The sequence below is a fragment of the Mauremys mutica genome, chromosome 13 (genome assembly GCF_020497125.1).
Source record: "Mauremys mutica isolate MM-2020 ecotype Southern chromosome 13, ASM2049712v1, whole genome shotgun sequence".
In the NCBI taxonomy this organism is placed as follows: Eukaryota; Metazoa; Chordata; order Testudines; family Geoemydidae; genus Mauremys; species Mauremys mutica.
The window spans coordinates 6819800-6843391 of NC_059084.1; the positions used below are offsets into that span (position 1 = coordinate 6819800).

Sequence of the window (23592 nt, forward strand, 5' to 3'; positions counted from 1 at the left end):
TGTGCTAGGGATATGAACAGTGTACCACACATTTACTATAGTTGTTTGCTGCTGCCATATCATTCATACACAAAGAAATCTATCTTTGTACCATTTTGTTATGTGAAGTGGAACAAAATATATTTACACTAGCAGCAAACTGATCAAAGTGGTATTTAATGTTACTTGTTAAAGTGGTTATCTAACAATGATGGATATAACAAAATCCATTAATTAGTAGTCACCAAATAAGACATTTCTCATGCATGACGAAAATTCATTCATGTACTCAGGTCTGCGTTTACTGTGCACAGTATTTCCATAAGTTATGTTTCACAGCCCCTACCATTCAAGAATATTTCAGAGTATATATTATATTTGTATATGCAAATTATATTCACGAATATAAAGATCCCTAAAAGTACCATTATTACTATCTTTATGCTTTCTGTAAAATGCATAGCTTTTGAATATTTTCTTGCAATTAAAGACTTTACAGATTAAAGCTGCTTATCAATGTGGTATATTAATAAAAACAAACTCAGATAATCCTTTACTAAAATGTTATATTTCAACCTCTTAGAAAACTGCTTATTTTTTTCCATTAAAAATAAGATATCTATGCATTTCGCCCAAAGACTATATGGAATTAATGCAGCTTTCTAAAAGTATGGTGAACTATTCAACCAGGTCTGTAATATCGCATTTCTCATAGAGAAAAATGCTAGTCATGCTACAAAAATTCACCACTTTCCACTTCCTCCAAGAAAAGCTTCAGATGAGGGTCAGCACAAAAAGTGTCAGACTGGAGGAAAAGTTGATCAGTTGTTCATGAAGGAATCAGAGCAAACAGTTTAATTTCTGCAGTTTGTTATTATACAAAATTATACTAACCGTATAGATTGCAAATTAAAATAATATACTTTAAAAAACAGCAACTGACTGAAAACAATATTTATCTTCTCAGGTCAGGTAAATTGTTAGAATAACCAACGAGGGTGAAATAAAGCCAGCTCATTATTGCAGGTGATGGCCAATGAAAGTTCATTACAGTTTTGTATGAATTACAAGAGTTGCGTATGGTGAAAACATCAGGATGTCAAATAAAACCATCAGTAGTAAAATGGGACAGATCAGTCTCTTGTTTTATATCCATCAGCTAGACTAACCTTGGCACTGAGGTGTCTCCTAAGCAGCTATAGAGATAACTGTCTCCCCCAGAAAATAGCTACACACAAGTAAACTGTTCACAGTAACACAATCAGTAACAGGTTTTGCTATTCTCTAAGTCACGTCTCTGCAAAGCTTTTACGTTTAATGCATAAATATTCCAGAAAATTAAGTGAAAACTAAGTAGTTTCAATCTACAGGATAATAGTTACCAGACTAGGATATCCATAGTATCTGATGGGTAGAGTGTAAATTGCCAGTGTACTGTGATACTATGCTATTTCCTCCACCAAACTGGTCTTTGCTGAGTTATTACAAAACTGCTGAACATATGGGTTTTAAAGATCTAGATCTCAGTTTGGCAAGGTCAGTACATAATACTACCAGATATACCAGTATGAAGTAATGTAAGATTATGTCATGCATCCAGCAAAACCTCCTACACCCAGAAGATTACAATTCAGTGACCAAGAAAATCAGAGCCTCGTGTAAGCATTATAATGTTTCTAACAGGAGTGGAACAAACAATAGCACAGCTGTGAAAATGAACTGCATCTCTTCAGAAAGATATGAAGTCACTGGGATTATGGAAAAGGGTTTTGTAACGTCACTACTCCATTCATCCAAGGCATAATATGCCAAAAGAATGATTACCACTAGCACACTACAAACTATGCCACCCACCCACCCCCAAATCCTGCAAGCTATTCCACAAAGGCAGACCCTGCGTGAGGGTGGACACTTGCAAAAAAGTCTATGATTTCCGCCTTCCCCCGTATCACCAAGGAGACTTCAGCTAACCAAGCCACACACAAATGGCCATTAAGGGTGTAGTAACCAGTTGGCATCACTGCAGTGACTACAGGTGGAAGTTTAACATAAGGAAAAAAAATCCCTGAATAATGAAAAACAAAACCCTATTTAAATATATGATTTAATGTCTTATTTCAGGAGGCCATTTTGGTCATTCTTGAAATTAAAAAGAAACTTTTATTTCCAGCAATACTACTTGTGAAAAGATGGGTCATTGATCCACTGTGAACATAGCTCTCACCATATAAATAAAGCACCAGAGTCAGAAACAAGGGGAAAAAAAGTCCTTAAATTATGATTTACAAGTTTATACACTATTTCCTATGCAAAAGGTTGGCCGTACAGTAAGAAAGTTTTAGATGAAAACTTGACCAGTTGTTAGTTTTAAGGGGAAATGCATATCTTGCTATAACTTAACGTAAGGTAGAAAATATTCACTGATCTATATACATTTCAAATGAGAGAGTGTTAAACTTAACTGAATAGTTAACCCCATTTAACTCACTGGCCACTAAACTAAGTATCAGTAGCCAATTAGAAACCTTGAGCACTGTACTTTAAAATGCCATTTTTTTCTTTCCTGTCTAATTGGATTTTTAAAAAATGTATGATAGTGCATAGCCTAAGTCAGACTTTCAAAGAGATACAGCGCCTTTCAATGCAGTTCTCAGCATTTAAAAGGGACTTCTCCCTTTAAATAAGATGTTCGTTGAAAAAAATCTGAATTGTTGAGTTCTGTACTGTAGTAAAAATATTTCAGTCACAGACTGATATAAATGTATACTGTGCAGTACTAAGATTTCTTGGTGTCCATCTGCACATAATTTACTTGGGTTCCTCAATTGTCCCCTTGCTGAGGTCTGTCATTTTTGGATATTTTACTTTCTTCTGGTCCAGTTCATTCTGAGCCCATAGTAGTAGTTTGAGTAATTTAGCCAACTTGGGTGTTGACTCGCGATTTTCATAGTCTAGAACAGCTTGGTTAACTTCGCTCCATACCTGGAAAAGAAATATTGAACTTAGAGTAGTGATCATATATATTAACTGAAGGAGAATGTCCTGCAGAGTTTATGAATTCCTCTGAGTACAAGTTAGAAAAAGTAGAGCTTAAACACCTCACTGGTCTCACATTACACTGAAAACAAGTAAGAGGAGTTGAGGATCTGGCCTTTTAAACCCTCTCTCACACTATTACAGCAGTGCCACAAGGTGTTAAATCTTCCTTAAGGCAGCAGCTGAGAATTGCTCAGCTGGCATAAGGCTACCATGCCAGCCCCTCCTGGCCCACCCAGCGCAAAGAAAGATCAAGAGTGAGGATGAGGAGATAAGGTCAGAATGCAATGTGCTCCAAGGATCCTGGTGGTGGAGCAACCAATGGGGACCATAATCCACCAGCACAAGTTAGAGCAAATTAACCACATAGAATATTACCTCACTGTATTTTTTTGCCTCTCCAAACATTCAAGATAAAAATTCTGCTCTGAAGTTCCACTACCAGGTTTGTGCAATAACAGCCATTTTCCCCCAGAATATAAGATTAAACAATTCTATAAAACATAGTGTATGGGATAACATAGTTCTCTTGATAGCCATCCCATAAGGAAGTTTACAATTGCCTTACCTTCCTTACATAGGGCAAATCTAATGCATAACACCAGAAAGCACAAGTTTACCTTTCATATTCTATTAGCAGCCTTCAGGATCAGGAAGGGTGTGGGAGGAGAAACAGCAAGATGAAATGAAGCCATTTTAATTTCTCAAAAACCCTGCATGTAGGAAGCACTGTTCTGGTGCTTCTAGTATCTACTCCAATGTGTTAGTTTTTTAGTCTAAGCAAAATCAAGCAGCAATTAAAGTTATGCTGTATTACCTAAATCTGACTATAAAAAGTAGTTCCAGATTTAAAAAAAACCCAGAAGGGATAGTGGCAGCAGTTGAGGGACACAGGTGGAAAAAAGGTCAAAATGAGCATATCCAAGTAATATCAAAGAACACCAAGAGCATTTTTCATCTGCACTCAGAAGTGGATAGGAAGCCAGTGAAAAGGAAATATGCTCCTGTTTCCTAGAGCAAGACAGCATCATTCTGAACACCTTGAAGTTTACAGAGCATTGAGATTAGGAAGAGCATAAGAGAGGAAATTGCAGTAGTTTATACTGTATCAAAAGATGGATAAAGCAAGCCCATAGTTTCACAAATGGGGGATGTTGTACATTACAAAAGTTCTTGTGTGTTCTAAAAATATTGCTGTTAAATTATAACAGAAGTCTCAGCTTTAGAAATACTTCTGTTCTCCATACCAGTTTATAAATATTTGGTAATTATGTACAAAATATTGTAATATTAGCTGTCCACAAGGATAAACAAAAGTGGAAAGAGCTTTCATTTGAGCATGCATTACCTTCTGTCTCTGCATCATGTTGAGCAAGTCTCCAAAAGGTGATTCTTCAGGATTATCAAAGGCAAGCAATGCCAGCGTGCGCTCCATTTCTGTCAAGCATTCTCTGCTCTCCTCTCCTTGTTCTGCCAATTGAGTCTGAGCAAATTCCAGGGCTGCCTCTGTCTCACGCTGCCGAATCAGTTCAATCAAATGCTGCTGCTATATACGTGAGGATCAAAGCAAGGTTAGTCAATAGAGGGGTAAGTGATGTTTAATGTGTTAGACTCTAGGTATTCCATTTCTTCTCTTACATATTAAGTAGCAAAGCTGTAATAAATCAGTATTTTGTCAGTACTAAAATTCACAAATACATTCTTGTTGGACTAATAGTACAGTTAATCCTATTTTTCAATTGATTTTGGAGCCATTTAAAACCTAGAAGATAGGTTTTAAAGCAGTGGTTCTCAAACTTTTGTACTGGTGACCCCTTTCACATAGCAAGCCTCTGAATGCAACACGCCCCCATAAATTAAAAACACCTTTTAACATATTTAACACCATTATAAATGCTGGAGGCAAAGCGGGGTTTGGGGTAGAGTATGACAGCTCACGACCCCCCACCTAATAACTTCACAACCCCCTGAGGGGTCCCGACCCCCAGTTGAGAACCCCTGTTTTCAAGAAACTTTATAACTGCTGCCAGAAGACATGACTAACCATCAGCAATTTGGGAGTTTACAAATCATAGGTAAGATGAATATGGTTATGTCATATATATTAAGAAATACAAACTAAAAATACTCTTTAAAAGCTACTGCATTCCATGCCATAACATAAGAAATAGACAGTTAAAAATCACATTCCACACCACATTAGTGAATGCTTGCAATTACATCTTTTCTTCAGTCTCCAAACAATTCTAGATACAAAACAAATTAATCACTGGGTCTTACCTGCAAATGAAAGTAAAGGTATCGGTTTGTATCTAACAATTCTGGATGGAGACTATTAATCAATGCAATTGCTTCTTGAATCTGTCCTTTCAGTATCATTTCTCGAATTTTTATCCTTTCATCCAGAGTCTCTAGATCAACACTGGGCTCAATTCCAGACTCCATCCGAAACTTTTCTGCTGCCTCTTTAAAACCCTCTGAAATAAAAACACGTTTCATCTCTGAATTCTATTTAATAAGCTACATACAATAGTACAGATTTATCAAACCTGTATACTTCCAATTGACTTATATAGATCTGAAACATAGATGTTGCTTAAACAAGACCTCAGGAGGCTGGAGGCATTTCATATATGTTGCTAACGAACTACTGGGCATAAGATGATTTGATTTTCTCAGTAATAGGGATTACTGAGGACTGAAGTCATCATCAGTCACCACCAGCAGCACTTTTTGGTCACACAGTCGGCCTTGAAGATAAAGTCCCTGCACATCGAGCCCTGAAAATCAGATTTGAGTTCAGGAGGGGACACTGCATGGCTACTGGCTGGGATGCACCAGATCAGTAATAACCCTGTGGAGCTTTTAGACACCTTGAGTAATGCCAGATGTGGCTATTGACATTCCACGCTATGGACCCTGGCTGTCTAAACAATAATTATCAACTATATTTTCTGTGATTTCTAGAAAATATTCTAGAAATCACAGAAAATACAGGCAATAGTGATATCTATTAGTATCAACCATTTAATAGCTCATTCTAGTAAGAATGAATTTTATTGATTAAAATAAAGGTCAGATGATCTAAAGAGACCAACCTACTAAATGTAATAGTAGCATCCATTACTCACTGTTACCTGTAACAAGATAGTTCATGATCAGGCGATTCATATCAGCTCTTTGGATGTGCAAGTTATTGAGTTTTTCCATCCATTCATCTTTTGTGATTTCATCAGGTTTTTCTGCATAACTCATTCTGGATTTTCACTATAAGGAATGAAAAGTATCTTACTTGGCACAGATAACAATAGGTGAAAGAAAAGTTAAGTCTAACTTGCCTATAAGAACTGTGGGACCAGCTCAGTTATTAATACCTTCTTTGCTTGTTCAATAAAGATTGTTGGCTAAACAAAAAGTCATCGAACGGAGAACTGAACTCTTGTTTTGAGATCAGCCACTGTAACAGAAACCGACCCACATACATCACCCACCACCACACAGCCCTGCCCCCGCACAGACACCCCGCGCCCAGCATACAGCCCCCCACCCCATATACGTACAACAGACACCATCGTACACACCCGCCCCTCCATACACATACCAGGCACCGAATCACCCTCTCACACAGGCTGGCCGGGCCTTATCCCCCACCCCTCACGAGGAGCCCTGAGCCGGTCGGGGTCTCGGGGGGCCCGGCTCGGTGCGGGGCTTTACGGCGCCACCTCCAAGACGCTGAAGGCTTCTTCGGCCCTGCCAAGCGCGCGCGCGCGCCCCTCAGCCCCGATGCTCCTGTGGGGACGGGCCAGGCCCCCTGAGCTGTGCGAGGACCAGAGCCGCTTCTTCCGGCGCCTAACACCCCAGGGCCCCGAAACCCCTCCCCAGCCGGGCTCTAGCCGCTCCCCACACCAGGCTCCGCTCCTCTCCGCGCCGCCCCCCGAGCGAGGCCCCCCCAGGCGCCATCTTACCGAACGCGCCACTGCTGCCGGGCCCCGGTGCGCGGCCCCAGACCCCACTCCGCCTCCTCGCTCAGCCGGGACTCTGCCTGCAACTCTCGTCTCGCGAGAACTGGCCTCCCAGCCAATCGCCTGCCGGAGCCGGGGAGCGGCACGCACCATAGAGATGGGGGGAAGAAGAAACCCAGACAAGACCTAGAGGGGAAAGCACCATAGAGACTACGGAGGACCTGGAGGCCGGCGAAGTACCATAGAGACTGGCGGAGGGAGGCCTCGACTATGCTAAGCAGCCTGGAAGCGGTGGAGAAAATTAGCATGGACGTGCGGCGGGTCGCGTCCCCTGAGCCCTGCCAAGCCCCCCGGGCGGTAGAGGAGGCAAGGCCGGCGCTATAGGGCGCGCTCAGGGCTCCCCAGCCACTGTAGGATCAGGGCCTTTCACACAGGCCTGTGATTAGGCCCATGGAAGTCAATGGGATGAATATGAATCCCAGGCACAGCTATGAGCATGAAGATCTTGGGGTCAAATCTGAACGCAGATTAAACCGGGTTGTGCAGGGATTATTATTGGGATGCCCTGACATCACCATTGCACGCTACAGCCATCTGGACCCCTAGGGATTATGCTGCATGTGTTTCGCGCTGGCCTTGTCTACACTACACACAAACACTATTGTTTTAACTATGCTGGTATATTTCAAGTAGGACAAGTCCCATAATGTGGATGCAGTTTTACTGGTATAAATGTGCAGATGCATCTTTATGCTGTGTAACTGTCCAAATGAGGGGTTGTACCAATCTAACTATTTCAGTTTAAAAAAAATTTTTTTTTAAATAAGTTCATAGCAGAAATAGGTAAATCAGTATTAAAAAAAAAAGCCTACATTTTCAGAACAACGTACATCAGGATCCTCCAGGAAAACTTGGAATTTCACTTTTCCCCAATCCCCACACGCAAAGCAGGTATTTGAGGTTGCATTTACCCATTTCACACATACTTTTTTTTGAAGTTGCACCTGAAAAGCATAACCCAAAACTCAAATTATCATAGCATAGTACAACCACTATCTAATAATTTTAAATTTGAGTTATTTCTATACAAATTTTTTTACTGAATGTTTATAATCAATACAGATTTTTTAACAAGGAGCTACTTTATATATATATATATATATATATATATATATATATATATATATATATATAAATTGTCACAAGCACTTCAAAGTTACAGTTGAAGAGTACTAATAAATACAACCAGTGTAAGATACAAATAAAAAATAACATAAGCCCTGAGTCTGTAACTTCAGATATAGTGCAACATCCATTAACCCTCTATACTTGTCCCTAATCACCTTATTCTTATCTTCTATGGTCCTCTCTGAAGGCATGATCTAAAGTCAATTTAATTCAATGGAAAGATTCCTATTTACTTTAGTGGCCTTTGCTACAGGCTTTTGGAATTAATCAGGAACAATGTAAATGTGTAAACGAGCCCTTAAAATGGAAACCCCAGAAAGTTTCTGGTTCCCAACCAATTAGTACATTTTGAGCAGAGGACTCTTTCCTGTGCCTCTTTTGCTAATAAGATTGAAGAACATCTTTTGTCCAAACACCCGCCCCCCCCAACCCTTCAAATTATCTGACTTTGCCAACTCCTCCCTAATAGGTGGAGTTTATATGGAGACTTCTATTTAGGTGGAGAGGATGGGGAGGTCCAATCCCTATGACCACTTCCTGATTCTGCTATACAGAGAACCACACCTCAAACACAGGGAAAGGAGAGAAGGTTGTAGTGCAGTGTAACTGATACCACAACTGCAATTACAGGTAAAAGGAACAAGAGTCACAAAAGCAGCAGGAAAAATGAAAATGTCTTGATTAAAAAAAACAAGGAAAAGTTTGACCAGGTGTGTGCAGTGGACCTGTCTACAGTATTGGTTTCTGGTTTCTTCACAGTTTCAGGAAAACAACAAATACGTTATTCATTTTCCCTTCATGGACTTATTTTCACCAATATAAAGGGAAATTGAGACAAAAGTAGGTGCTGGACTGCAGCTATTGCTTCCAGTGACACACTGCTGCTCCACCACACTATTTTGGGTGTGGAAATATAGAATGACATAAAATGATTATATAAATAATAATTTGGGGCACTAGTAATACACATGTTCAGAATGAATGTCTCCCCATATAGTTTTGGTAATGCCTAAAAGTTTCCTGTAGAGTTTAAGCTTTCATGGGGATAGGGAGTTTCTAGTCATTTTTGTTGCAAAGGAAATGTATTGAATGTTACCTGAACAAGTATCTTTTTAATGAGTTTGCAAACAAAGAATACTTCTGAGAAGTGTTAACTTTCCTATTTGTTTTAATGGGGTGTTAACGCTGAACCCACATGTCTATATTAACTCTCACTTTCTTGCTAGAAATATCTAACTATTGTATATAAGTTTTAAACTAAGTTTTAAAGATGCAAATAATTTATGTCTGTATTAGTCTTGTTTTGTTTTGTCTGCATTGTCAGCCCTTCTTCCCTGCTAACATAATAGTTTTATGAAGAAAATCCTGGATATTTTGGAGGATCAGTGTCTGATCATAGTGACTCAAACTTTATCCTAGTTTCAAGTATAAGAGGGGTAGCTGTGTTAGTCTGGATCTGTAAAAGCAGCAAAGAGTCTTGTGGCACCTTATAGACTAACAGACGTTTTGGAGTCTATAAGGTGCCACAAGACTCTTTGCTGCTTTTACAGATACTAGTTTCAATGTATTATAAATACGTTATTGGCTGGCCAACCAACTAACTCATTGTCCTCTCTCTACCTTATACCAGGTGAAGTAAGTGTTGGATCATCCACTATGTAATGCCTGCTGGCCTGTCTAATTAACTGTGTGCATAGTGGGGCACTCAGACTCCTAGTACTGTATGATCTGGAGCACTAGGATTTAGAAGCACCAAGTCATATTGTACACAGGCTTCAAATGTGATGTGGGAAACAGGCCCTTAAGTCCTTCATTAAGGTAGGTGCTCTCAATAGAGGACGAAAGGAGTCTGGAAGTAATGAAGCTGTGAGGGAGGAGTGTCTGGAAAGCAAATGGGAAAATTTCCCCACTGAATTTCTTTCTCCCCTTGCCAGATGCTAAGCTCCTTCCACTCCTTAGGACAAGTACCCCAGTGATGAACCTCTCATGTTTCCCCCACCCTACCTGCCAAAACTTTGCTGAGCTGCGTAGGAGAAGTGGCAGTCTCTTCAAATGCCCTTCTGTGGCTTGAGGGCTGGATGAGATTGCTTAGAAACAAGCAGTCTTTAATGGTTATTATTTCAGAGTGACAATATGCTCCCAGCCTGGCAAGCAAGAGACTGGACCAAATAATAGTAGCAACATCTTCTATAGAATCATAGAATATCAGAGTTGGAAGGGACCTCAGGAGGTCATCTAGTCCAACCCGCTGCCCAAAGCCGGACCAATCCCCAAATTCCCAAAGCCACTGAGCTATCCCTCCCCCATGTGCCAGTGTCCTGCAGAAACTAGAGAACAGCAAGGTCTGTCATCAATCTTTATTATTTTTTAATTTATATTTGAATTTTCCCCCTCAAAATAAGGGAGAACCAAAAAAAAAAAAAAAAAAGGAAAGTAAATGAATGGAAAGGGAGGAGAAAGAAAGAGGGGCAGAGAGAGGAATGGAGGAATGATGTATCTGTTTTAGTTCACTAGGAATTAATCAGAGATGTATAGAAAGTCAGGCCAAATCTTTTCAAAATGTTTGAGGTGCCTCTTCTCAGAAATGTTACCAGGTCAGCCAACTCGCTGTGCCAAGCTTCTATCTCTGGAGGCAGTCCACTTTTCCATCTCAGCAGCATGACTTGTTTTGGCTACAGCTAAGCACTGCTCTAGAAAACCAAGCTTTCCGTGAGTGGGAGAGCTTCCAAGATGATGGGATATATCCCAAAATACATTTCTGGGAAATCTTTTATTAACTACAACTTTGTAAGGACTTTAAAAAGTAGGATAAAAGGGACTTCTACACTAGTTACAAAATGTTAGGCTCATACTGGATGGTTTGGGAGAATTTTAACTTTTTTTGTAAATTTGGTGCAGCTGCTGCAGTTAATTTTTAACTTTATTAATAATTGTTGAAAAACTTCCTTGGGTATTACAATGGTGTCTGGTATTAAAAAGGTGGAATAGAATCCTGTAGAGCCAAAAACAAACTGAGAAATCTCTGCAGAAATCCACCAGAATTTGGTTAAAATCCCAGTGAAAGACCAAATATGGAGAAAATTCTGCACTTATTTTCCAAAATTCCCTGTTGGTGGTGAACCCTGCACTAAACATTTTGCTTTGCTTTCATGAAAAGTATTTAAATGAGTGTTAAGTATTTTGTATCTGTGTGAATCTAGAGCTCAAGAAAGGTGGAGAATCAACAACCTTGGAGAATCTAGTGCTCCAGAGACATGCCCACGTGACAGCCCATCATCTAGTTTTGTGAGAGGTGCTGGAAACGAAGAAAGCCTTTATCCGTAGAACAGGTATAGCATGAGCACAAGCAGCAGCAATGCAAGTTTCCAAATATTTAAGGTGTCTGGATTATCAAAATAAAGAAAGGCACCATCTGTCACTCCCCACTCCAGGGAAAGCTCATTCACGATTTATACTCCCTACCTTTGCCTCCTGGGGTAATGCCATCTTTAGCCTCTTTCTGGCTGCTGAAAATGGCTTTGCAGAGTCTGCTATAGTGCCCCTAGCGGAGAGGAGGAGTATGCTGGGATACAGAGTGTAAAACAATTGTCCAACTCTAGGGCTCCAAATTTTAAGGGCCATTGAAAAATGAGACTGTCTTGAAAAAACTTGTATGTTGTTGTAGCCATGTCAGTCCCAGGATATTAGAGAGACAAGGTGGGTAAGATAATATATTTTATTGGTCCAACTTCTGTTGGTGAGAGAAACAAGCTTTCAAGAGCTCTTCTTCAGTCCTGTCTCTTGGGAAAAAAAAAAAGTTATCTGATCACTTTACCATTTCCCTACAAATGCACACAAATGCACCCGAATCCAGATTTGAAGGTACCATCTCTAGGGGGATGAGAAGACAGTGAAATTTCTATGCCTGTTGTTAGTAGTAGTAGTTTAGCAGTGCACCTAGATGTCAACGTTCCATTGTACTAAACCTTGCACAAAAATAATGAAGAGATGGCTCCTGCTCCCAAGAGTTTACAAGCTAACAGGTGGATACAACAAAAAAGGAGCACAAGGAAGAAATGAGACAATACTGATCAGCATAAGCAATGGTCACAATACACCAACTGCCTAACAATTGTTGTTTTTTATAGGCATCACAGCAGAGACGAGTTTTAAGGAGGGGTATGAAGGAAGACAATGTGGTGGTTTGGTGGATATTTATGGGAAGCTCCTCCAGTGCATAAGGGGCAGCACAGGAGAAAGCATGAAGGTGTCTGTTGGAACATTTTTTAAATTGCCTGTCAGCCTTTAAGTCTCTTTGCTAGTCTCAGTGTTCTCAATTAAGACAAATTGTGGTGGTGCTTTTTATCACATGAATCTGGGACTGAACGGAGACCAAACTCATTTCATGCAGACCACCAAACAAACAACTGTCAAATGGTTAATTTTGGTCACTACCAATCTGGTCCGAAGTCTCACTCCAACATAGAAGAGGTCAGACGCTCTATGGTCTGTTATCCAGTCTCCTGAGCTAGCCAGCCTACCATGAATTTCAGTTGTACTGCCAAGCTGATACTAGTGCTGTGTGAAACTCAGCTGTTTAATTTTGTAGGCGTTTGTGGGAACCATTTTCTTTGGTCATGAACTTGCATGTTGTAACTTCTAGGTAAGAAGAAATTAGGTTGAAGCCATGCTCCCATCCAAAACACTCAACCCCCTAAATCAGCCTAAGTTCATTCATAGAATTATAGGACTGGAAGGGACCTTGAGAGGTCATCTAGTCCAGTCCCCTGCATAATCAGCTTGGGCTTGCTCAAAAGGTTTGTGAGCCTCTACAAACCTGGACTAGTTTAGAGTTTGTAACAAAACAGAAAAGCAAGTGTTTTTGTGTAGTTTCATAATGAATGTGCTATGCAATTCTAGGTTACACATAGTTAAATGCCAAAAATTAAAAATAATTTCTCTCATGAAGAAAGATCCTTTAGGACTTGACTATTGAAAAGGAAATCAGTTTGTTTGCTGAGCAATGGAAAAGGGAATTCCTGAGATGCAAATTGAGCAGTTCTGAAATACAGATGAAACATTATTTCTAATAGGGTAGAAGAATCCTCTTGTTTGGACAACATATCTTGATAATACAGTATTGGAGATGCTTCTCCAGTAAATATGATGAAGACAACTGATAAGAGAAACTAGCTGGGCCAAATCTAGTGGTGGTGCAAGCATGGAATCCTCTAAGCCAAAAGGAGATATAAAGCATGATGTAGATTTACATATTGGGCATAAATGTAACTTGCATCAGTTTAGTATCTGGGGGGATGCAAAACTGATAACTTAATACCTGGAGGGAACAATGGAGGGTGCATATAGTAGAAAATACAACTGCAAGGACCCGGAGAGTAGAGTGTGGTGCATGCTTTTTTACACTTGTTTGGTAGTTACTTTCCTGGAAAACACTTACATTTTACTTCCTTGATGTGTAAATTACTTGTTTTATCTATCTGACACATGCCATGATGCTAGTGTTTTCACTACATTCTCTATTATTCTAGAGATTATATCACAGGTGAATTTGGTCTGTCAAAACTTTGCAATATTTTTTTCAAATAGGTCAAGGTATTCAGTTTATTGGAGCTCTGTAGTTGCAGAATAAAATTAAGGTGGCAGTGTCTACTTTTAATAATAATAATGTTTTGTATTTTTGTAGCACCTTTCATCAAGGGATCTCTGTGCTTTACAACCAATAATGAATTAAGCCTCACTACGTCCTTACGAGTGAGGTAAGTATTAATAGCTTCCTTTTATGGTTGAAGAAAAAGAGGCTGATTTAGCTAATGTCACAAAAGGAAGTTAATAGCACTGGGAATTGGAACCCAGATTATGTAACATCACATCCAATCCAGGGCTTTTACCACTATACTCTCTCAATCATTTTTATATATTCAGCTTCAAAATACAAATTTATTGGAAATGAATAGTTTTACAGCATTAGTACTAAGCACATTTTTAATTTTACTATATTTTCTTATTGTTCTTAGTCCTTATATTGCATGAAACTCCATTGAAATCAATTAAATGAATGGGGCTCTGTGCAAGTGGAAAGGTCCACCCCCAAAAGCAGCTTAGAGGATCACGGTTTTGCAGAAAACAACTGCAAAAAATAGCACCTGTCTGGTTCTGTAATACATTGTATATTTACATGTGGCAAAGTACTTTTTTGTAGAACAATGGTCCTTGAGTGTCTATCAAACTTTCGAGTCACTGACACCAGTCTTTACCCTCCCCCAGACAAATCCCAATTTGTCTGGTTTTGCAAACTCTAGGATAATGGATAGGGTTTATCAGTATTTAAGGTATTTAAAAAAAACTAAATAGTACATTATTTAAAAATAAAATGGAGTTTATTAGGCATCTTCAGTTACAGTAGTGATTAAGTGATACTTCAAATGCAATTACAGGTACAACAGAATGGAAAGGAGAGAACAGTAAGAAAGATTAACATTGTCATTGAATAAACAGATATGAAAAATGTTGTTTGTGTGGGCAGCTGGGTCTCCCAGAGAATTCTGCTTTCTGATTTCTTTGCAATTTTAGTCATCCAACCAAATACAATTGAGGATTTGCTTTTGAGGGAGGAGGGAATGGGGCTGGTCTTGGGTCTGGACAGTTGTTTCCAGGCAGATGCAGCTTCTCTGCCCTATTAAGTGTAAAATCACCATATGACAAAGCTATGTTTACTCCCCAGGATGAGTCACTGTAAAGATATTTAGTACTGCTACGGTGCCTTTCAGCCTAGGATCTCAAAGCACCTTGCCAATAACGAATTAAACTTCTTTAACTCCGGTGAGGTAAGAATTATCCCCCTTTTTACTGCTGTGAAGACTGAGGCACAGAGAGGTTAATTTGCGCAGTCACCGAGGAAGGCGGTGGAAGAGCTTAAGAAGAGAACCCAGGAGTCCTCCCACCACTGCATCAAAATAGTGCAGCTGGTGGTGCCAGCTGCTGTTTGCACTGCAGTAGGAAGAGAGGGGCTTCCCCTAGCTGCCCCCTGCGGATACCTCTCACTTCAGAGGTTATTGCCCCGGCTGTCCCCCCTACGAAACTTGCGGTCTCGGCCGCTTGGCGGCAGCCCCCTGCCCTGCCGCCTTGGAGCTCTGCTGCTCCCGCTTTGCCCGGCGCCCGCCCCTGCAGGGAGCTACCCACGGCCTGGTCTGTCAGAGTCTCGCCTGCCCCCGGGGGAGTGCGCGCGGCGCTCGCCCTCCTGCCCCCGAGGCTGCGTCCCGCCTCCTCGCGCTCTCTTTTCCGAACGGCAGTTGCCCGCAGCGCCCCAGAAGTCCTCACGGGAGCAGTGTGTAGAACAGCGCGGGGAGCGCCGGCCGGTTGACTCTCTGGGCCACGCCTCGCCGCCATGTCAGTCTCTATGGTAGCTGGGGAGGAGTGGTGCCCCGCGCCCAGCGCTGAGGAGCTGCTGCGAGGAGGAAATGGCGGCTCGACTCGGCTGAGGCGCCCGGTGGCGGCGAGACCTGTCCCCTCCTCCCGACGGTGAGTGAGAGAGGCGGCCTGAGGTGAATCCGGGACACCGGGGTACACCGCTCGCACTGAGGCGGGGGGTGCGGAGAAGGGGTGGTCGCCGCCTACGGCCTGGGGGCGCTGGGCCTGGCTAGAAAATGGAGGAGGGCAGGCCCGGCCAGGCGGCTTCAGGGCCCCCGGAGGGTCAACGAGCCCTGTTTTCGGGGGTAGTGTCGGCCCGACCCGGTTCTGCGGGCAAGTCGGCGGCCTGGCGCGGTACCAGCGGGGGCCGGCCGCTCGATGCAGGGCCCCTGAGGGAAGCGAAAGGAGCCTCCCTGTAAGCGGTGATGGCTGTCGAGCCGCAGCGGAGGGACGTCGCCCTCGCCGGACGGAGCAGGGTGTCGGAGGCGGGTTTCTCCACTGTGGGGACGAGGTGACCGTTGAGATACAAGATGATCGACATCATAATCGAGCTGATGTCAAACCACTTCTCTGTGATGTCACGATCCGTCTCCCCTTTCTGGCCTACCGTTTCCCCCCCGGCCCCGCATAACGGATGAGAGGGGCTCGGGTGATGTGATGGTTGTGGGGGGACACCCGCAGTTGGGGGGTCGTGTGATGGGAGTGATGAAATGTGGGGAGACAGTCATCCTGATGTAGGGGTCATTTGGGTGGGAATGAAATTCATCCAAGCTCGGGTGCCTTTTTTTTTTTCCTGGGGGAGTTAGAAGTAAATTCAATCTGTATTGGTGAGTTACATAGAAGAGGTGAATTTCACCTTGTTTTGGTGATTTTAGTCTTAAGGTAGGAGCCAAGGAATTGAAACTCTTTTGGCTTCCTATAAACTATCCAGTAACTTCCCAGTCTCTACATTTTTCCTTTCTCCAGTTCTAATGGTGCCAGGTGCCATCTTTTGTATGTGATTACCGTTGTGGTTTCCTGGCACCGTTAAGGATCCTGTGCTACTTTCTGTAAGAATTTCCTTCCTAAATTGCCCCTGTAGATTCAATCAAATTAAAAAATAGCTAGAGTAGGTTTCATGCTTCACCCCAGACTTTGCTGCATTTCAGTGATGGGTGAAGTAATTCTTTTTCTGTAGTTTGTCAGTTTGAACTTGTGAAATGCTTTGTGATCCTTTTGAGATGAAAATTGCTATATAAAATATGAAACAATTTAATTTTTCCTGTAGTTTACATGATCACTTTTAAAACCTAGTATGACGCCTTGTTTACTTTACTGTGTGGGTCTGGGATCTGTGTACTCCTTCCATTTAGGAATTTCAGGAAAAAACTGACCTATTTTATGTATCACATAAAGGTTTTATGTAATCCATAATTCTTCAAGGCTGTATTTTTCTTGATGGATAAACCTATCTTTTGTTTTTTTTCTCAGAAACCGTTATTTTTTAAATATTTAAACGTACACAATCCTATTTAATTTATTGTTCATTTATAGGGTCCTACCAATTTCATGGTCATGAAAAATGCACCATGGACCGTGAAATCTGGGCTTCCCCCATGAAATCTGGTCTTGTCTGTTTTTACCCTATACTATACAGAGCTGGGTGGCCGGAGAGTGGCAGCTGCTGACTGAGGCCCAGCTCTGAGGCAGCAATGCAGAAGGGGTGGAAATGCCATACCATGCTATCCTTGCTTCTGCGCTGCTGATGGTGGCTCTGCCTTCAGAGATAGGCTCCCGGCCAGCAGCTGCCCCTCTCCAGCTGCCCAGCTCTGAAGGCAGCACCGCCACCAGCAGCAGTGCACAAGTAAGAATAGCACTACCACAACCTCCCCTACAATAACATTGTGACCCCGCCCCCCCAACTCCTTCTTGGGTCAGGATCCCTACAGTTACATCACCATGACATTTCAGATTTAAATAGCTGAAATCATGAAATTTACTATTTTTAAAATCTTCTGACTGTGAAATTGAGAAAAATGGACCTGAATTTGGTAGGACCCTATTCATTTAGCAGTCGGTCATCAGATGAACTTTTTTTTTTAAAGTATGTTCTCATTATTGCTGATTTCAGTGAGAGGTGGTAATGTAAATTAATTTAGTCTCTAAGTATGTTTTTAGTTTCTAGCAATTTAATTAACCATACAACCAATTGAATTGTTGGTTGAGGAAAAATAATTGAAATTCAGCTGAAAATGTGAAGTCTTATTTTATTAATTTAAAATTATATAGGGAGAATGACAGGCCTCGTCTACACTAAATTCCTTTCTTTAAATTTCCCACCATTGCTACTACTAGCATTCTTAGCAACAGTGTGAGTATTAGGCAGCATATGTGGTGAATACACTTTATGCCAATGGGAGAGAGCTCTCCCATCAGCATTAAAAAAAACATCTCCACCAGTGGCATAAGCTGTGTTGCCATTAAAAAAAAAAACCACCTTCGTAAGTGGCATAAGCTGTGTCAGCAGGAGAAGCTCTCCCGGCAACATAGAGCTATGCACACGAATGCTTATGTCAGTGTAATTTATGTCATGCAGAGGGTGAAATATTCACACCCCCTAAGCAACAAAAGTTTTGCCAACATAGGCTGAAGTGTAGACCTAGCCACAGGCCATATCTACACTACTACTTATGTCAGCAAAATTTATGTTGCTCAGGGGAGTGGTAGTGTGCACAATGCTACGTCGGTGGGAGAGCTTCTTCTGCCAACATAGCTACTGCCACTCGTTGGGGGTGGTTTAATTCTGTCGGCATAGAGCGGCTAGGTGAGAGATCTTACAGCAATGCAGCTGCAACAGTACAGCTGTGCTACTGTAAGGTCTCTAGTGTAGACATACCCTTAGTTAAGAAAGACACCAGTGATCTATCTACCTTAGTTTTGCCAGCGCTGGTTGCACCAAGTGGAAACTTGAAGGGGGCAAAAAAGTCTAGTGACAACCAAAAGGAAGGCAAGTCCAAAAATAAGAGAAATGCAGAAGCTGGGCTAATAGCTTATAATGCTCAACTGGAAAAAACGGGGGAGAAGAGGTGAGAATGCACCACAGTAAGAATGGGAAGTCATCTGCCTAGCCTAGCTGAAGTTCATGGCTGAACTGGAGAGTTAGTACAAGTTCAGAATCCAGTTTTACAACCATAAAAAACAGAGACTGCTTTTTGGTTGAAGAGCTAAATATAATTTACTTTCTATCTGGATAACTACTTGAGTGTGCTCTGGAGAGTCTCTACGCTCACAAGTAGAGGCTGTAATCTAGTACCAAGTATGGCATGAGGGGTGCATATTTTACCTATCCAGGAACTTATGTGAACCCAGTCTCTGTAGTACCTGAATGCTTCACAAACATTAATGACTGTATCCTCATAATATCATTATGAAATAGGGAAGTAATATTCTCATTTTACAAATAGTGAACTGTTCAATGCCACCCAGTAACACTGTGACAAAGGCAGGAATTGAATCCAGAAATATAGCCAATATTCTGAGAGACAGATTTTGTTTGTGTACAAGTTATTTCACTTAATTGTGACTCCTAGCAGAGAGGTTCGTTTTTTGTTGTGTTCAAATATTTCACTGTTTTCACTACTATATTTTTAAATAGCTAAGCACAGTGTGATGAGTTAAGAATGAAGTTGATAACTTTCATTTCAGACTTCCCTATTTTAGTTAGTTTGTTACAAATACATTAATGCAGCTTTTTGTATTTAAACGGTAACATAAAGGAAATCAGCGTTACATGCAAAACTTTGATGGCAGTGGTATAATTCATATTAGTCTAAGAGATTCCTGTAGAGCCAAGTATAATTTTATTAAGACAGGAGCAAACTAAGTAAAATGTTCCACTTTAGAAACAATTGTTGTAGTGGGTGAAATCCTGGTCCCATTGAAGCCACTGTAATGGGCCAAGATTTTCCCTTGTGTGTCTGTATATTTCATTATAAGATCAGAATAGCATCTCACACTATAGTGATACTGTGCTGGGGAGATGTTTTTTTGTTTGTCTTTGTAACTGTTTTATATATTTGGGAAGTTTTAACAGGTTTACAAATCCTTGCCATGTATATTTCAGAGAAAAAACAATAAATTACAGATTTTGTTTACAGAAACATTGTACATTAATATAATCAGACTCTGTTTACCAAGCCAGGCTGTTGACATATTATAGAGTTGCGCTCTGGAGCTTTAAAAATTAGTGTCTTATCAAAATGTTTCACACTAAGCATCCTGGCTGTTTCTAGTTTTAAATACTTTAAATACACCTTTTTCTGATTCTTATGACAGCTGTGCTCATGGAACCAGAAATTAAAAGCAAGGTTTAATACACCTGCCCTGAGGCCAGTTAGTTTTCTGGACATACTACAATTCTGCATATGACAGTACCCAGACTTATCAGTTGGATGGTTATGGCACATGTCAATCTTTGAGCTGTTAAGTTTTACGCTAACTATGCTGGCTTACCATTTTAGGAATCATTTCACTCATTAATGAACTATACTGCCTTCTTGTGTTTCTGAACACTGTTGCTTATTACAAAAATTGTAGGTAGGCAGAATTCAATTATTCAAATTGGAATTTGATCCAAATTCTCAGAAGAATACCCCTACCCTTGTGGAAAAAAAACAAAAAAAACACCCATAGAGTCTTTAATGTCAGGTCCACTGATTTGCCCTAATTCTAAAACAACCACTGCACATTCAGTAGTGTAGTGTCTCCAAAGGGCATAATGGAGAATTGGTTAATACTACTTCGAAGGGAAGAGTGCCAAGTTCTGTGAATCAGTATTGCTGAAGCTTTTTGTTGACTGGGCAATTGCTGGAAATATATTTTGAACACTGCTAACGAGGAAGTTCAATAGCGGAACTCAACTATAGTGCAGATAAGTAGTTCAAATTTGAAAAATAGTGAACAAGCTGTATTGCATAAGCAGTGTACAAGCTCTCTTTTGTAGCATACTGGAGAAAGTATGCTAAATACTACAGTATAAAGAGACAAAGTGGGTGAGGTAATATCTTCTATTGGACCAACTTCTGTTCGTGAAAGAGACAGGATTTTGAGTTTACACAGAGCTCTTCTTGAGGTCTGTAAGTTGTTCCAATAAAAGATATTACCTTACCCATCTTGTGTGTCTAATATTCTGGGACCAGCACGACTACAACAGTACTGCAAACTACAGTATGTTGACTATGTAATACTAATATCCAGTGACAGTTTGATATGAAGCTAGTAAATTATAGTTTTGTTTTACTATTCTTAAGGTCAGGACATGAAAAATCTACTTGCCTGGGGCAAATAGGAAGTTTTCCTGGACAACTATCATTAACTTTTGCAGAATCAAAGGTTTTACCTAATGGGGAGGAAAAAAATCACGTTTTTTTCTTCTGTGTAAAGTGATGCAGTACTCTTTTCCATAGTCTGCAGACAGATGATTCAGGAGTGTCTGATGCTGCTCAGGGCTTCCCCAAATGGCAGACCAGTTGAAATTCTCTAGAGTCTTTATTAGTTTTACTTCTTCCATTCAGAACCCTGGGTGCCGCACCTAGAACATAAATCAGATCAGTTTCACTCTTCTGCTGCTTGGGAAATCTATGAGCCTCAGCAGAGGCAGACAGTGGAGTAGCTTCCTGGTAAAAGGGGTACTAGAATGATGATGATCCAGTTTACCACAGCCAGAATGTTGGTCTAGTGGTAAAATAGCAAAAATTCTTCACCCACCCTCACAATGACAAGGGGCCTTTGGAATGGGAGGTATTCAACTAACTTTGTAGCTGGTCAGTTACTAGCCACTGAATACTAATACTGGTGAAATTCATTGAATAACATATTCTAGAAGTTTTTTTCCCCCATAGTCGAACTGATCGTAGTTGTAAGTTAGTTTTTAAAAGCATATTGAATAGTTAAGTCTTTAAATTCAATACACACTAAACAGTATATAACTTTTATTCTTTTAAATTGCTGAGGTACGATCTGTGTGGGTGGGAGTGGACTGAGTGTAGAAGTATTGGTATGGTTATGCCCAGTCTACACTCTTAAAAGTTTTTCTGGCATAGAGTTGATTAGGAATCACACCCTTAACGGACATAGCCATGTTGACAAAAACCCTAGCATAAATGCAATTATATTGGCAAAAAAGTTCTTGCTGGTAAAGCTTATTTTGTTCAGCGAACTGGTATAAGTTATACTGGTGCAAGTTATATACAAATAAGTCTTTTGCCTGGTATAAGGTGCCTCACCACTAAGAGCGTTTTCTGGCAAATACTTTCTCTAGTGTAGACAAGACCTTAGATTTTCAGCTAGTTGGTACTGAGTACTTTTTTAATGCTCTGCTTATGGTGTTTGGTTTGCTGTTACAACAACATGAACGTTAAGGTTTTATCAGAATTTGCATTATAACTTACTGTTTACCTGGCTTCAATCTCAGCCTGGAGAAATTACTTTGGTCTAAAGAAAATCAATAGAAGTCTACCAATATGTGGAGTCAGAATAAAATAAATTTGTAATAGTTAGTGCTCCTCTCATTCTAGCTGATAGTGCATCCTCTTTTTCTTCTTTTGTGTTTCCAACTTTCAGCATGAAGGATCAGAGCAGTGTATAGTCAGAATTTCTTCTGTAGTTTTTGCTTCAGAAGATTTTAGGTAGTCTTAAAGGCAGAAAGTAATTTGTTTCAGGTAAATTTGCTTTTAAATTTGTGTGGGTTTTTTTTTCACTGCAGAAGCCAGGGAAGCAGTTTGTGCTCTATTTCCCTGCCTTTTGATATAGAATTGATCTGCTCATAATCTCCTTCACCTAACTGTAACTGTTCTTTCCATTCCTTACAGGGCCTGCCACCAAAAGCCTGTCTCCCCTTCATAACTTTCCCCAAGCTCCTAGAGTTCTGGAGGGGATAAAAACATAAAACAGATTGGGGAAGGGGAGAGACAGGCAGGCGTGCTATCATAAAATTGTATTTCTTGCTTTCTAATGTTTGATTTTTAACATTTTTAAAAATACTTCATTGTTCTCAAAAATAATCCTGCTTTCAAACCACTGATCTGTGCCTGTAAACCTAACTTCATTTTATCATTTTTTTAAAAATTTTTTTTTAAAGTTGTGGTGATTAGTATGACTGGGTAGCTGTGAAGTATAAACTAATTTTTTTTAGTTGCGCTAATTAGGGTTTAATTTTTTTTGGTTGAATAATGGAACCCATGGCAGTATCTTGAATAGAATTTTCTGAAATGGACCAGGGATTTTATGCAAGGTGAATATGAAGCAAAGCTATTGCAGATTTACCAGGATTAGACTGTCAAACAAGATTTAGGTGCTGATTCAGTAATCATTTCACTTAACATGAAAAATCCATTTGCTAATTTTATTTTTTTGCTTCTTTTTAATTAGCTTTTCATAAACATATTGTATCTATTGGAATAACATGTTTTTATTGGCAACTGAATCCATTGTTTTTGTTTATAATGATAATTTGTACATCCTTTCTTACTCACTGTGAATTAGACTGCTTTCCCACTTCTTTTCAGAAGTTCATATTGTAAGGCAAGAATTCTCAACCTTTTTCTGTCTGAGCCCCCCCCCACCCCCCCATGCTATAAAGGCTCCATGGGCCGCTTGTGCCACAACAACTGTTTTTCTGCATAACCAGTTAGACAGTAGCAGGCAGGGTAATTGCCCAGGGCCATGCAAAGTTAAGTTGTATGGGCTTCAGCTTCAGTCCCAGGTGGCAGGGCTCAGGGTTCAGCTTTCTGTCCTGGGCACCAGTGAGTTTAATGCTGCCCCTGCTCTCTGGTTTATTTTGGCGAAGCCCCTGAAACCTGCTTGCGGCCCCCCCTGGGGCCCCTGAGCCCTGGTTGAGAACTGCTGTTGTGAGGAACATTTGATTGGAGTGCATGAGGAACAAACTTTCAGTTTGTGAGAAAAGTTTTAGAAGGAGGAACGATATATTTTATTATAATAAAAACCATTCCTCAGTACTGTATCACTTCTATCGTGGAATTCC

General features: G+C 40.6%; 2 protein-coding genes across 6 annotated transcripts in view; one reads left to right on the forward strand and one right to left on the reverse strand.

Moving 5' to 3' along the window:
- Positions 1-2069: 2069 nt before the first annotated feature.
- GID8 (GID complex subunit 8 homolog) lies at positions 2070-7121 on the reverse strand. Of its 2 annotated transcripts, none has more exons than XM_044986332.1 (5): positions 6981-7121; positions 6153-6282; positions 5296-5492; positions 4364-4561; positions 2070-2961 (listed from the first exon to the last, which is right to left on the reverse strand). In XM_044986332.1, exons 2-5 carry the CDS (start codon positions 6268-6270, stop codon positions 2788-2790), a joined length of 687 nt encoding a protein of 228 aa, XP_044842267.1. In that variant the 5' UTR covers positions 6271-6282; positions 6981-7121; the 3' UTR covers positions 2070-2787. The 2 variants fall into 2 exon arrangements, with proteins under 2 accessions (XP_044842267.1, XP_044842268.1); XM_044986333.1 differs by lacking the exon at positions 6981-7121 and adding an exon at positions 6617-6635.
- A 1419-nt stretch (positions 7122-8540) lies between these two features.
- Positions 8541-23592, forward strand: part of DIDO1 (death inducer-obliterator 1) — a 102578-nt gene continuing 87526 nt past the window's right edge. The window contains exons 1-5 of one of the 4 annotated variants that reach the window (XM_044986372.1): positions 8541-8875; positions 9796-9983; positions 11366-11494; positions 13849-13921; positions 14887-15683. The gene's annotated coding sequence lies outside the window, so the exon portion shown is untranslated. Of the gene's footprint in view, positions 8876-9795; positions 9984-11365; positions 11495-13848; positions 13922-14886; positions 15684-17629; positions 17656-23592 lie in introns of those variants that run through there. The other 3 variants (XM_044986371.1, XM_044986373.1, XM_044986374.1) reach the window with 3 other exon arrangements.